The 15,727-nt window shown below is 30.6% G+C and overlaps 1 protein-coding gene across 1 annotated transcript; it reads right to left on the reverse strand.

Annotated features, from left to right (window-relative positions):
- Positions 1 to 250: 250 nt before the first annotated feature.
- LOC136041379 (uncharacterized) lies at positions 251 to 14,696 on the reverse strand. Its single transcript, XM_065726033.1, has 3 exons — positions 14,627 to 14,696; positions 9,512 to 9,751; positions 251 to 1,468 (listed from the first exon to the last, which is right to left on the reverse strand). Exons 1-3 carry the CDS (start codon positions 14,694 to 14,696, stop codon positions 447 to 449), a joined length of 1,332 nt encoding a protein of 443 aa, XP_065582105.1. The 3' UTR covers positions 251 to 446.
- Positions 14,697 to 15,727: the final 1,031 nt, after the last annotated feature.

Here is a 15,727-nt window from a genome sequence, read left to right on the forward strand (position 1 = left end):
TTAAAGCATTTTGACTTTTTCAGTGGTGGAAAATTATTAATAGTAATATAATAGTAGCATTAATAGTAGTAGCCCCGAGAGATTTAACTTAATACCCTGAAAAAATATTTCGTCAACTCCTTTGTTGTCAATGATTATTTACGAAAAAATTAATGAGGTTCATATTGAATTATTTTTACGTCTGAAGAATTTGTTTCTTGTCAACAGAGCTAAGCTAGAATGCAAAAAAGGGGGATTGCAAACCTTTTTTGCCTTTAAGTTTTTATTTACTACTAATTATAATAAACTAACATCCAAAGAAAACAAGAGACTGTACCACTTGTGAATCTGAAGCTTGCTTTTCACTTGAAGAATCAAAATAAAATATAGCAAAAACAAAGACTCAAATGCTCCTGCATTGGTGAGTTTTGTTTGTCACTAATTTGATTACATGTTTTGTGAGTATTTCAAGGATTTTTGCCTTGGTTAAATGCAATTCTTTCACAAATAAAAACAGCAATAGCGACCGTTAACATTATGCTCCAGACTAGAAACGGTGCCTGGTAGCTTTGTAAGTCGAATCTCTTTTTCTCATAGAGATCAGGTTGAATTTTTTCATATTTTTGTTTAGCTACAAGAGTAGCTTCTCTTGTCCAGTATTGATGCAGGCCAGTTCCAAAAAGACGAACAGAAATATTCGAGAAGGCATCTGTGTAAATTGAATTTTTCGGAGCTACTGCAACATTTTGTGCCACTGCTATGTTTTCTTTTACAATATGAATTGTAGGATTGTTCAATTGATCTTTATATATAACATCAGTGTAGTACGTCAGTATCCTTTTGCTGTCTATAGATACCCCTAATCGAGAATTGACATACTCATAGGCGTCAAAAGTTTCATCTCTTATGTTGTATCCTTGCATAATTTTGTCCATATATGGATCAACAGAAGCTTTAAAATAATTGTAATAATCAGCAATTCCCGTAAGACTCAAGCGCGACTCAGCAACCTGTTTTATTGAGTTTATGGGCTCCTCTATTAGGGGTACGGACAAGTAGCTGATTATAGATGAAGTAAATGCAGCAGTTAAGAAAAAGTAGGCTAAAAGCCTTGATAGGTTAAACAGTCTGGTTGGAGCTGGAGAATGATCAGTTGGCATGGTGGTTCCAACAATAGCTCCAAAATTATATAAGGCTGAAAAACCAATGTTTTGCCAGCGATGGGTATTTATAAAGCATAGTTTGGCAATAGTCCAATGAATCAAACCACCAACACATATGCAAAATGCAATAGCAGCCCACAATGTGTAGTGAAAAGGCAAGACAAATGCATACCAATAAGGCTTTCGAATTGCGGGGGGTGCCATAAACACTACCTCGTCATATAGGTGAGGATACACAATATCTCTATATTTTTCTGGTATACCATATGCCCAATTTCCTGCTGCTCCAAGATGCACCTCTCCTCTTGCAATTAGCCCTTTTTGACCTGAAATATAAAGTTGTTATTGTGAGTATAATTTTGTATTTCAGAATAAATTTTTTTCAGTTTATTCATCAAACTTATGTCTCTAAAAGTTGAATTATTAAAATACCAATATCCAAGGCTATTATTGCATGGGATTTATAAACTATGCGTCAACTTCGAGATTCTTTCTTCAATAGTTTTTAATTTTAATTAATTTTAATTCTCATTAATCTAATTAACTTTTCTAAATTCTAATTAATTAATTAAAATCTGTTAATTAGAATTAAATAATCAAATCAATTAAAATCCAATTAATTAATCTAATTAATTTTTACAGTTCAAAATTTTTATGGAATTTCAGTAAAAGATGAGAACTTTAGGCTGATGCAAATCTATCATTTTTTTTCTTTTACTATAGGAGGAAACAGATACTTCCAAAAAATGAATAATTAATATATCTTATCAATTGTAATATTTAATAATTTTCTCATGATAAGAGCTATTGTACAATCGTCGATCTCAGGTTCCTTAGAAGTGCTGCAGCAGCTCGGACCTATCGAATATTTCGGAAAAGAGGGACAGAAAGTAAAGAAGGACACGGCTCAATAGTAACCGAAACTCTAAAAAACGGTACTTTAATACCAATAAACTTACCAAAATCATCATCCTATTATGTTGATTCCTATTATTTAAGTTTAGCGCTACACATCGAAGTGTATGAGCGTAACAAATTTAACCAATTTTAGAAACAAGGTGAAATGTGTCTTTATTTGTTTTTCCCCCATGGTCGTTTTATTCGATACAGGGCTCATTCCAACGGGAGTTAAAATCTTCAGTGTTTTTTTTTGGTGACCAAAAACATTGAAGTAGATAATTTCGAAGACCACACTGCCTTTCCATGACGAAAGTATAATAGTTCCAAATATGGATGAAACCTTTTAATCGACAGTGAACAGATATAAAATTTTTAACTGGATATTTCGAACACATATACAGTTTTCATCATCTGTGTTAAAAATTATACAGTGTAAAAAAAATTACACTGTATACAAATTTACAACATATACAGTGTTAAAAATTTTATATCTGTTCACTGTCGATTAAAAGGATTCATCCCTATTTTGAACTGTTATATTTTCGTAAAAGATTGAAGGGTAACTAGGTCCCCACCCACATCCTTTTTTCCAATTTTTTTTTACCAAAATTTTGAGATAACCCTTTTTTTTTCAGCATAGTTTAGATGCCTTTTGAGATAAAATGATGCTCTACAGACCCCGTGAAAAGTTATTTTATTTATAAGATTTTTCAATTGCTTAAGTATACCATCCTTATTTAAAAGTTTGCAAACCCTTTTCGAGTAGGGCGGCGAGTTTTCTACAGAGAAATTTTCTACGGAGAGATATCTCTATGAAGAGGGAAGTTTCTAGGGGGGTAACATTTTCTTGTGAAATTTTTGACGGGGGAAATTTTCCAAAAATACCATTGGAAATGAATTTTACATGTCTTGCTTTCTCTTTACCGACTCAAAATTAAGCATAACGATGTTAACGGCATTTGTCCAGCGTAAATTTTTACCAGTATTGAATTGTCTAGGGGAAGAGGGATTTTTCCGTTGAGATAGATCCAAACTTCCTGGTATTATTTAAAAAGATCAGAAATTAAATTAAAAAGAACATGAATTTTCAACTGAAATTAAGAAGCAACATTAAACCCTAAGACTAAAAGAAATTATTACGTGTGGAAGGAGGATTGTCTCCCTTCTCAACTCCTTGCTCTTTACACTAAAGTAGGAATTTTGTTACAATTCTTTAAGAACAAATCTGAAATACAGCGGTCATTTAATTAGAGTAATAAGACGCTTTATTAAAAGTACCTAAAAACTATGGCGTGAAGAGCGATGTGTCAAAGAGGGAACAAACCCATTTAAACGTAATCATTATGTTCGTTTTTAGTTTTCATGTTGCTTTTTACTTTCAATTGAAAAAAAGTACTCTAGGCAATTCATTGCCTACATAGGTCTACTAGATGCTGCCCTACTTTATAAGTTTTTAATCTAAGAAATGGAATGTCGTTTTTTAATTCAGATTTTGGAAAAAAAATTGAATTTACCTAAAAATTGATGATGACTATTTTTTTTTCAACAAGTCCATGTTAATAGTACTTCCCAAGTAGCCTGGGCTTGTATTGTCATTCGAAAAAAAGGCATTTAGGAGTATTGCTGGGTTAATCAAACCCTAAAAAAAGCAATCTAAATAGCCTGTGTCCCTTATGGTCTCCTTCTGAAGAGGCCCAGCACTAGATCTCTATCAAATTAGATTCTTCTACCCTTGAAGATTTCAGACAACTACTTTTGTTTTGATTCGATGGTAACTCACCTATTTCTTTCAAGAACCATCTTTGTATTTAAATTTTTATTTTGCGCAGATACTGAGGCCTCTATCTAAATGTATTTTTGAAATCCAATCAAATTTCAATGTTAGAAGATTCTCTAGAATTTTCAATTTCTGATAGAATTAGCCCCTTTTGTAATTTTATACGACACTATCCTGGTCTAAAAAAAAATAATACTAAAATAATACACTGTGCCCACTTCGCTCTTTACTTAGGCATACACTATTGCGCTGCCTAAGATACTTTGTTACTTTGATAGTTTTAATCAACTATTGTTTATACTTTGATTTTGAGCAAAATTGATTTTGAAATAAGAAATTTTGGTCTAATGGTCGAAAAAAAAAAACAAATAAATAATTAACGGTGCCAACTTCGATCTTTACGTAGGCAGCACTATTGCTCTGCCTGTGATGCTTTGCTATTTTGATATTTTCAATCAACTATTGTTTATACTTCGATTTTGACAAAAATTTATTTTGAAAAAAGAAATTTTGGTCAATTGGTCTAAAAAAAACAAATAAATAAATAATTAATTGTGCCAACTTCGATCTTTAGTTAGGCAGCACTATTGCGCTGCGTAAGATACTTTGTTATTTTGATATTTTTGATCAACTATTGTTTATACTTTAATTTTGAGCAAAACTTATTTTTAAATAAGAAGTGTTTGTCTAATGGTCTAAAAACAAACAAATAAATAAATAATTAATTGTACCAACTTCGATCTTTACTTAGGCAGCACTACTGCACAGCCTAAGATACTCTGTTATTTTGATACTTTTAATCAAAGTATCATTTAATATTTTTATTTTAATACTTTTAATTATTTGATACTTTGATTTTGAAATAAAAAGTTTTGGTCTAATGATCTAAAAACTAACGATTAAATCAATAATTAATTGTGCCAACTTCGATCTTTACTTAGGCAGCACTATTGCACTGCCTATGAAAGTTTTTTGCTTTGACATTTTTAATAAACTAAATTTGATACTTTGATTAATTTTTTTAAATTGATTTTGAAATAAGAAAATTTGGTCTAATGGTTTAAAAACAAACAAATAAATAATTTATTAATTGTTCTAACTTCGATCTTTACCTAAGCAGCACTATTGCTTTGCCTTTGATACTTTGTTACTTTTGTATTGTTATTGTTGTTATTTTGATGTTGAAGAAAATCGACTTCGAAATAAGAAATTTTGGTCTAATGGTTTAAAAACAAACAAACAAATAATTTATTAATTGTTCTAACTTCGATCTTTACTTAAGCAGCACTATCGCTCTGCCTTTGATACTTTGTTACTTTTGTATTGTTAGGTTTGTTATTTTGATGTTGAAGAAAATCGACTAATCAATAATTAATTGTGCCAACTTCGATCTTTACTTAGGCAACACTATTGCACTGCCTATGAAAGTTTTTTGCTTTGACATTTTTAATAAACTATATTTGATACTTTGATTAATTTTTTTAATTGATTTTGAAATAAGAAAATTTGGTCTAATGGTTTAAAAACAAACAAATAAATAATTTATTAATTGTTCTAACTTCGATCTTTACCTAAGCAGCACTATTGCTTTGCCTTTGATACTTTGTTACTTTTGTATTGTTATTGTTGTTATTTTGATGTTGAAGAAAATCGACTTCGAAATAAGAAATTTTGGTCTAATGGTTTAAAAACAAACAAATAAATAATTTATTAATTGTTCTAACTTCGATCTTTAATTAAGCAGCACTATCGCTCTGCCTTTGATACTTTGTTACTTTTGTATTGTTAGGGTTGTTATTTTGATGTTGAAGAAAATCGACTTTGAAATAAGAAATTTTGGTCTAATGGTTTAAAAACAAACAAATAAATAATTTATTAATTGTTCTAACTTCGATCTTTACTTAAGCAGCACTATCGCTCTGCCTTTCATACTTTGTTACTTTTATATTGTTATTGTTGTTATTTTGATGTTGAAGAAAATCGACTTTGAAATAAGAAATTTTGGTCTAATGGTTTAAAAACAAACAAATAAATAATTTATTAAATGTTCTAACTTCGATCTTTACTTAAGCAGCACTATCGCTCTGCCTTTGATACTTTGTTACTTTTGTATTGTTAGGGTTGTTATTTTGATGTTGAAGAAAATCGACTTTGAAATAAGAAATGTTGGTCTAATGGTTTAAAAACAAACAAATAAATAATTTATTAATTTTTCTAACTTCGATCTTTACTTAAGCAGCACTATCGCTCTGCCTTTGATACTTTGTTACTTCTGTATTGTTAGGGTTGTTATTTTGATGTTGAAGAAAATCGACTTTGAAATAAGAAATGTTGGTCTAATGGTTTAAAAACAAACAAATAAATAATTTATTAATTTTTCTAACTTCGATCTTTACTTAAGCAGCACTATCGCTCTGCCTTTGATACTTTGTTACTTCTGTATTGTTAGGGTTGTTATTTTGATGCTGAAGAAAATCGACTTTGAAATAAGAAATGTTGGTCTAATGGTTTAAAAACAAACAAATAAATAATTTATTAATTTTTCTAACTTCGATCTTTACTTAAGCAGCACTATCGCTCTGCCTTTGATACTTTGTTACTTCTGTATTGTTAGGGTTGTTATTTTGATGTTGAAGAAAATCGACTTTGAAATAAGAAATGTTGGTCTAATGGTTTAAAAACAAACAAATAAATAATTTATTAATTTTTCTAACTTCGATCTTTACTTAAGCAGCACTATCGCTCTGCCTTTGATACTTTGTTACTTCTGTATTGTTAGGGTTGTTATTTTGATGCTGAAGAAAATCGACTTTGAAATAAGAAATTTTGGTCTAATGGTTTAAAAACAAACAAGTAAATAATTTATTAATTGTTCTAACTTCGATCTTTACTTAAGCAGCACTATCGCTCTGCCTTTGATACTTTGTTACTTTTGTATTGTTAGGGTTGTTATTTTGATGTTGAAGAAAATCGACTTTGAAATAAGAAATTTTGGTCTAATGGTTTAAAAACAAACAAATAAATAATTTATTAATTGTTCTAACTTCGATCTTTACTTAAGCAGCACTATCGCTCTGCCTTTCATACTTTGTTACTTTTGTATTGTTATTGTTGTTATTTTGATGTTGAAGAAAATCGACTTTGAAATAAGAAATTTCGAAAAAACTTAAAACTTTGGGAGTCAAAAACCAACAGAAACTAAATAACTAACAAATAACTAAATAACTGAGAATTTGATGTATAAAGATATCATTAGTTTAAAATATTATTTTGCTGTAATTGTCATTTTATTTTCAGTATTGAATTCAGTTCGAAAGAAAGTATTTGTAATATAATTCTTTTTCCGCTTACCATAAATGAAGCAATAGGCTTTATACTTCTACTGTTAGGGAAGGGTACAGTTCACAAATTATTTTCTGTTGGGGTATTTGTTCGTTTTATGCTTTATTTATATATTGAGGAGTAAGTTTTTTTTTCGTTTTAAGATTTATATATTTCGTTATATTCGTACCTGTTGCACATTTATTTTTTTTTACTATGATTATTTATTTGATTTTTTGTTCGTTTTAGGTTTCATTTATTCTTCGATAATAACAGATTTTATGTTTATAAAAAAGCTTCATTCGCATTTTCTATTTAAATTTTACTCAAATTTTACTAAATTTTACCCTGTTGTATGTTTGCTTATTTTCTGTCCAGTTTTTGGATTTATTCTTAATAGTAATGTCTGGTTGCTATAAGTTAGAATTGCTATGGATTTTTATTCTGTTGATCCTAAGTTTTTGATATTCTTTGCTTTTCTTTGTAAAGCGTTTTTCGGCTAATGATCTTTTATAAGAAATATTTTTAAAATAGTTTGAAAATTGAACTTTAATAACAAGGGGTTGAACCCCATTCGGCATATGGGAATATGCTGGTTGATTTTAAATATTAGTTCCACTAATAAATTTTGTATGGGAAAAATATATTTTTATGTAATAGCATAAAATGTATAGAGAGAGTATGATGAATCATTTAATCAAGACGAGCTTTAAAGAAAATAGCTTATTTGGGTATAAAAGTCCTAAGAGTTTGCGTAAACTATCGATACATGATATTTTCAAGGGTGAGAGGGGATGTAAAAGGTATCTTTCGGGGGAGGGGTGTAAGAGTAAGAAAAAATAATCCAAAAAGTATTTATATTTATTTTTTTTGCATTTTTGGGGGGTTAGACAGAAGTTTAGGGGGCGGCGGATGATATATTGTAGTACTTATGTATAATAGTGCTTATATATTGTAGTGCTTGTATATATATATATATATATATATATATATATATATATATATATATATATATATATATATATATATATATATATATATATATATATATATATATATATATATATATATATATATATATATATATATATATATATATATATATATATACATATATATATATATATATATATATATATATATATATATGTATATATATATATATATATATATATATATATATATATATATATATATATATTTATATATATATATATATACGTAGTACTTGATATGTAATGAAATCAATTACTAAGCCTCATTAGCTCAAAATCTTTTTTAAGGTAATTTTCATTTTATTTTCAATATTGTACTCATTTTGAAAAAAATATTTCTATAATAGTTCGTTTTCAGTTTAGTGCAAATAATGCAATAGGCTTTATGCTTCTACCGTTAGGGAAGGGTACAGTTACCAAAATCTTTTTTTTGCGAATTTTTGTTGCGAAGCTTTATTTACATATTAAAAGCGATTTTTGTTGTTTCAAGATTTATTAGGTTTTATCTATTGTTTAGTAATAATAGATTTCATATTTATGTTTAGCTTTATTTGTATATTCAATTTAGATTTTACTTAATTTTAGATCTGCTGTGATTGCTTATTTATTTTGTCTTTGTGTTGGGTTTTATTTATTCTTAATAGTAATGTCTGGTCGTTTTAAGTTTGAATTATAATTTTTATTATTGTTATTATGTTGTTTTTTAATTATTATTCTCATAGATTGTTATTCTTCTGAACTTAAGTTTAATATGGCCTCTGCTTGTCTTTGTAATGCTTTTCTCGGCTAATGATCTGCGAAAAGATGTATTTTTAAAACATTTTGGAAGTTGGACATTAATGACAAGGGATTGAGGAGGGACACGTCCATTGGGATATTGAATTGTGTTGGTTAAATTTAAATTTTTTGGTCAAGTAATTACTTTTGTTTGAGAAAACAGGATTGTTATCTAATAGCATAAAATGTAAAGAGATGAATCAATTACTTATCATTTCATAAATGAAATGATGAACCAATTACTCAAGAGAAGTTTTAAAGAAAGGAGCTTATTTGGGTATACAAGTCCTAAAAGCTTGTGTGAGTTGGTCAGGGCCGTATCCAAGATTTTTTCAAGCTGGGCGGGGGGGGTTTGTTATAGGGGGAATGGTTAAAACCAAAAACTAATCAAAAATCATTTATATGTATTTTTAATCCGTTTTGGGTGGGTCGGGGGTCTAGACGAACATTTGTGGAGGGAGGGGGGTTCAAGCACCCTGGATTAGGCCTTGCAGTTTATTTTTTTATCTCGGTTAGGTTTTCAAGCTCAGCTTATTATAGACGGCATTATCGTGTAAAATTCTCAATGAACAAAAGGGAAAGGATAAAAGAAATCTGACCTGAAAAGATTTTGCTGTCATTCGTATAAGTTCCCCATTTGGCTGACTCGTTCGACGGTAATACATACTCAATAGTGAAGTTGTACTTTTCAGCATACACTAGAATAGTCTGTTGATCAGGACCATAGTACTTAGTGGCACCTTGTTCTTCAATTGGTACAACAAATGGGGGCAATTCCCATGTATTTACTAAAACGACAGAGCCCCTAAGATCTTTAAGGCGCGTTTCAAATATCTTCTCTGAAACATTGCCAATAAATTTTGTTAGAGTAACATTTCCTGATAAATCAAAGAAATCCTGCTGAAATATTTCCCATCCTTTTTGTTTCCTTTTGAGTAGAAGAACTCTGTTGAACTTTTGCAAAATAGTTGAGCTTATAGTTCTGTTGATAAATTCTGGCTTCCCATCATCCAGGAGTACTACTATAGTACTCACTCTAATATATTTCTCTCTGAGCTTGTTTTCCAGCACCTCCAATATACCCTCCGTATTAGGCGAATGAAATAGTTGTACATCACAATTCAAATATTTTTTTTGAATAAAGTCCGACCTTAAATAATTTAAGCTATGAGGAATCTTTAAGCGAATCGTAGGTGGAGTTCTGCTTGTATAATAGTCTATACAATATTGTGGGGGCAGAAGTCTAAAGATCTGATGCAAAGATTTAAGAAAGGGTAAATTTGAAGAAGTGGTGTTTAAGAAAGTTAAAGTGAGTATAACATATATATATTCCTTCATTTTCATATAAAAAGAATAGTTTCTCAAAAAATGATAAGTTCAAAAATAAAAAAGATCCATCTGAAAGGAAACCCAAGTATGTTTTCAGAACTTTACAGTAAGTAATTGCTACAGCACTCTTCCTTTGTTAAAGATTTTATTATGTAGATTTATATAGATTTAGATTTATATAGATATATTGTCCATATTTATATAGATTATATAGATTTTATTTTTCAGCCAACAAGTTGAGGTTAAACAATATTTGTATCAGAAGCTTCAGTCTGAAAGAAGACAGTGTCGAATGCTAAAAAACGAAGGCAATGTCTTTTGGAAATGTTGAAATCTTTCAAGGGTGATTTAAACAAACTAAAAGAATTAGGAACGGAGATGACAATTATTTCAACAGAGTTAGCTTCAGTGGTATCAATTAAAAAAAATATGTAGCAGGAAAAAGGCAAGGTGAACATTTAAGGTCTAAGAGGATGAGGGGGAAGGGGTAAATTTGTTACTTTTTGAATTTTATTAATGATAATACCATTGGAAATATTTTTCATGGAATACCCCCAAAAGGCATTTTTCAGTATAGCAGGGGTTGGGCTTAAAAATACAAGGAGGACGTATTCCTCATTCCCCCGTTGACACCACTGCCTAGTTTAACTGTGACTTAGTGTAAAAAGTTAATATTGAAAATCAGTCCACTGACAAATGACAGTTTGACCAAGAACAATTCAGCAATTATACCATTTCAATATTCACAACTGACACGAGGACAATAAGTTTCGATAAACAAGAAATCTAAACTAACCTCTAAAATTTCTATTTGAAATTTATAATGGCTCAGAATTATGCCGTGACTAAGCTAATTGTCTTAATTAGCTTAATGACAAATCTTACATTAATGCATGATAATCTCATATATGATTAAGTCTCTCAAAGCGAGAGACATTTTTATTCTTCTGCAATGAAATGTATTCAAACTTAATTATTTACAAGAGTTCAAAAAGTTCAGCATGCCAGTTACTTTCAATCAATATCAAATGAGGATTGATGTTTCGAAACAGCTGATTGGAAAAAAAAAGCTTTCCAAAAAGTATATTGTTAAAAAAGAATTTAAATAACCTATTGGAAAAAGGATAGCAATCAGAAATAAATTATATAATAAATAAATCTTAATCTAACCAAAATTACTATTAATAATAATGCAGCTAATAATAATAATAATAATTTATTTTTATCCTCTTTCGTTGCATTGTAACAGTGTAGTAAAGAAGAAAGAAAAAATCAACAACAAAAATGAAAATAAAAAAAGAAATAAAACAAATTAGTAAGAAGAAAAAGAAGTAGTCAAATCCTAAATGAACAAAAAATAAAATAAATGAATCAAGTCAAATGTAAAACGAACAGACAGTAAGGCTATCGAGTCCCTCCTGTAAAGCCCCGACGGTGGTTTGTACTTCACTGAAAAAGCTTTATATTTTGTATTGTGAGTTTTTCGGCGCTTGTAGGATATACCCCCTACAGCTCAAGTTGCATTGACGCACTTTAAACCAGTTTCCTTTGCTAGTTTTTTTTAACTTGGCATGAGAAAATACAAACAGAAGTGACAGAATAGAAGGCAAATATATAATTTGGGCTATATATTTCGACATTAGGGCGGAGGATGAGGTATTTTGACAGTGTGAAGTCTGGAAACAATTTTTACTTGATACTGTCAGAATAATTGTAGCTTATTCATTTTGCATACGGACCCACTGTACTTTACTCCCACCCTCCTAAGATGCAAATATATTCCATAAATTTGTTTATTTTCCACCGAGCGTAAGCCAAATTGTCTCTTAATTACCGAGTGCATACCATTATTTACCTCAGTACCAAATTAAATTCTAGAAGTCTTAATATTGTATGCATGGAACTATAAAGGAAAATTGTTTAAATTATTCTTATTTTTCTGCATAACTGGCACATAGTCGAAGTTTTAAGATACTTAAATCTTACTCCTGTTTGCAATTAAATACAAAATAAACAATTTTTTTGACTGAGTGGGTAGTTGACCCTCCCCAGTACCTTGTTCTTTACGTTAATTTTTTTTTTAATTAAAAAGGTTATTTTACCAACTAAACATCACTCTTACGTCTGGAATCGTTTTTAAAGGATTGGGTAGAAAGTCCAACTTTAGCGTACAAACCAAAGGTATTGAAAAGGAGGTGACCTCCCTCATATTTGAATAATTTTTATTCATTTTCAGTTTTAATATTACTCCTTGCTTTAAGCTGTAAAAAGTTTGTTTTAAGATTGTTATTTCTAATCATTTTTAAAATAATGCCAGGATAATTGACTCCCCCTCCATAGAAAATCCCTCATATGGAAAATCCCTTCATGGAAAATTTCTCCGTGTCATATAGCCCCCCCCCCCCGGAAAATACCATCCTCGCTGAAAGTTCTCCTAGGAAAGTTCTTGGGTAATGAAAATGAAAACTTTCATTAGCATTCTTTCATTTGAAAAATGCTTTCATTTCTGATCGTTTTCTAATCATGTTGGAAATCTCCACTTTTCAAATTTTCCAAATATCGTCTACCTCAGTGGAAACTTATACCCACGGAAAATTTTTCACAAGAGAATTTCAGTACTGTTCTATCTATAGATTCTACAAGGCCCTTGAGGGGTACACCTGGAGTCACTAGCCCCTTACTCATTTTTTTCTTCCAGGGCAAGATGCAGCTGCTATTACTGTTACATAATATTTTAGGAGGTATAATTGTTTACTAATGCAAATTTAAATGTTTAAAAACTTTCAGGCTCCGGCAGTAAAACCCTCAGAACTCTTAGTCGAGAGGGGGGGGGCAGATTTGAAAATTATCTTAGGACTCCCTTAAGATGGTAGTATAATGTGTACCTATGTAAATGGCGTAATATTGAGGCTTAGCGACTCTTGATTTTTTGCTATAGCTTACGTGATTTTTTGCTATGGCTTACGAGTTTCAACATTGTGAACGTTAGTTTTGTTCTTAGAAAGCACATTTTTAGCATTTGATATGACTATTTTTACTCTGTTAAAAGTTGAAGATGCTGGCAGCAGTGAAATGAAACCAAGAGCACCCAATTTTGCAGTAGAAATTACAAGAGGTTGTTGGTTAATCCATTTCAGTGAAATTTTTGAAATATATAATACATCGATTTGATTCAGCATGCAAAAAGAGTTTGATTGTTCCTCTAATATTTTTGAAAGTGAAAAATTCTTAAGTAAAAAAAAATCTTGTGAAGTTTTTTACCAGGTGGCCCTTTCTCTCTCTCTAGGGAGCCATTAGACGACCCGAGGTGAAAAAAATCTTCATTATTCGTTTTTACTTGTTTAGTCTATGATCAGCAGTGAGATTGTAAGGATTAAAAAGGGACAGGTTGGAGAAATCAAAACTCACACGGAATCTTGTCACTTTGGGAAAATGTTTGAATTTAAATTATTATTTTCAAAAGTTATCAGTCTAAGAAAAATATACTCTCAAAGAATACTTGACGATATCATGAAAGCTGAGTCTCCATCTTTAGACTATTATATCAGACTTGTACATCGCAATCTAAATCCATCTACTTAATTTATTGACATACCAATCGAAATATAACAAAATGATTTTCTTTTTTTGCTTTCAAACACTACGCAAAATTTCATTTTTCAATGCTGATTTAAGACTCTATCCAAACAATATTTTCTGCCTCTGTTTTGCATTTCAACAACAAATAAGTGAGGATAAAAAAGAATCCAGTCCAAACAGATTTAATTGATTTGTGTTACGTCACTATTAGTGTGACGTCAAACGATTACTCCTCCTCTTTTTCTAGAAGAAAAAAAGGATTCTGTTTTCGATCGCAAGTTAGTTTCTTTTTGGTAGTGACACAATCGACAGTGAGAAAGTTTCTACACATGTCCACTATATTTGTATACATTGTCCAGCTGGTCATCTTGTGAGAATTAGACTATTGCTGATGACTATGACAAAGAGTGTAGATTATGCAGTCTATATAAATTGCGTAGCGGATATGCAGTGTCATTTAAAGGCTCCAATTCCCGTTTTGAATATATTTTTGACTCTCTCACTAGAGATTGCCTAGGCCCCAATTGCCACTATGATAAATGTGATCAAGGGGAAAATACTTAATCTGCATTGATTGGAATAAAACGATATTTAAGTTTTTCTAAGAGACTGGTTTCGTCATGATTTTAAATTGTTTTAGGGGGTAGAACCAGCTCTACGCTTCAACTGCTGGAATAATATGACAATCTGATTTCCGTGGTTCTCTTGATATATTAAAAGTGACATTAGATTCATATGTAGAAAATATAGCCCTGACTTTGCATGTCAAAGTCAGTAAACGTTGAACCCAAATGATCTACTATTACCAAGGGCTAAAAATGTAACCCTGACTTGCATGTCAGAGTCAGTAAATGTTGAAACAAAATTATCTGCCATTACTAGTCGCTAACGATGATCACCTACTAAATGTTGAAAGCAAACGATCTGCCATTACTAATCGCGAACGATGATCACCTAAACTTGGAAGAAGAAATCTAAAAGATTAAGACAGAGATTGTTACTGTACACACATATTTTATTAATAAACAAATTTACAAACGTTGATAAAAAACTTAATCCGTAGGGCAATGGAATCAACACTATGTAAACAAAAAGGGTATTTTCCACTGTAATGTTTTACAATGAGGGACTGTCTATAAAACTGCTGAGAAATTCACTGTAAGTTCAGCCACGACATAGAAATATCAAATACAGTACTGCTTGAAAACCACAGCTTTTGTTCGGCAAATATTATACTCGCATACGATTTTGAATAAGAGATTTATCATTTCACTCGTCGAAGTCCTTGATGTTGGGATGGGTGTAGAATTCATATGGCAGCCCGAGAGGATTGGTAAATTCAATATTCGGTACTGTTTAAATTATTATTAGCCAATGATCCGTCTTTACAGTCGACGGGCTACTATTAATAATTATAATGTTATCGGTACTCCTATGAATATGTTTAAGCAAGTTCGAGGGTGTGCACTAGGTTTTGTATTTGAAAATGAACGGGTCTAAGTTGGACACACTGATTATTAGATTTGTATTCACAGTGTCAATTTCAATGGAACATTTCCATCAGGATTTTTTTCGCAATAGGTTTCAAATTGATTAAGCTAGATTAATGCTATATTCTCCTCCAACGACTTGACAAATGTGAAGTCCAAACCTACAGTTCCCGTTTGGAGAATAGTCATATGTTGAGTAGAATACGAGTCCAGTACAATGATTCTTCGAGTTCTACCAATCAATGTATCGGTTATAAGAAAGTTGTTTTGGGTGTTTCAACGAATATGTTTAACGTTAACATTTTAAAGTATATGTTCATTGTACGCTGGGAACTAGCGTGGGTAAATATAGTTTATATAAAGGTAGGTGAATAGTCTTATTTTCATACCATTACTACGGAAGTGAAAGGCAGCGAA

Source organism: Artemia franciscana, unplaced genomic scaffold (assembly GCF_032884065.1).
Source record: "Artemia franciscana unplaced genomic scaffold, ASM3288406v1 PGA_scaffold_171, whole genome shotgun sequence".
Taxonomy (NCBI): Eukaryota; Metazoa; Arthropoda; class Branchiopoda; order Anostraca; family Artemiidae; genus Artemia; species Artemia franciscana.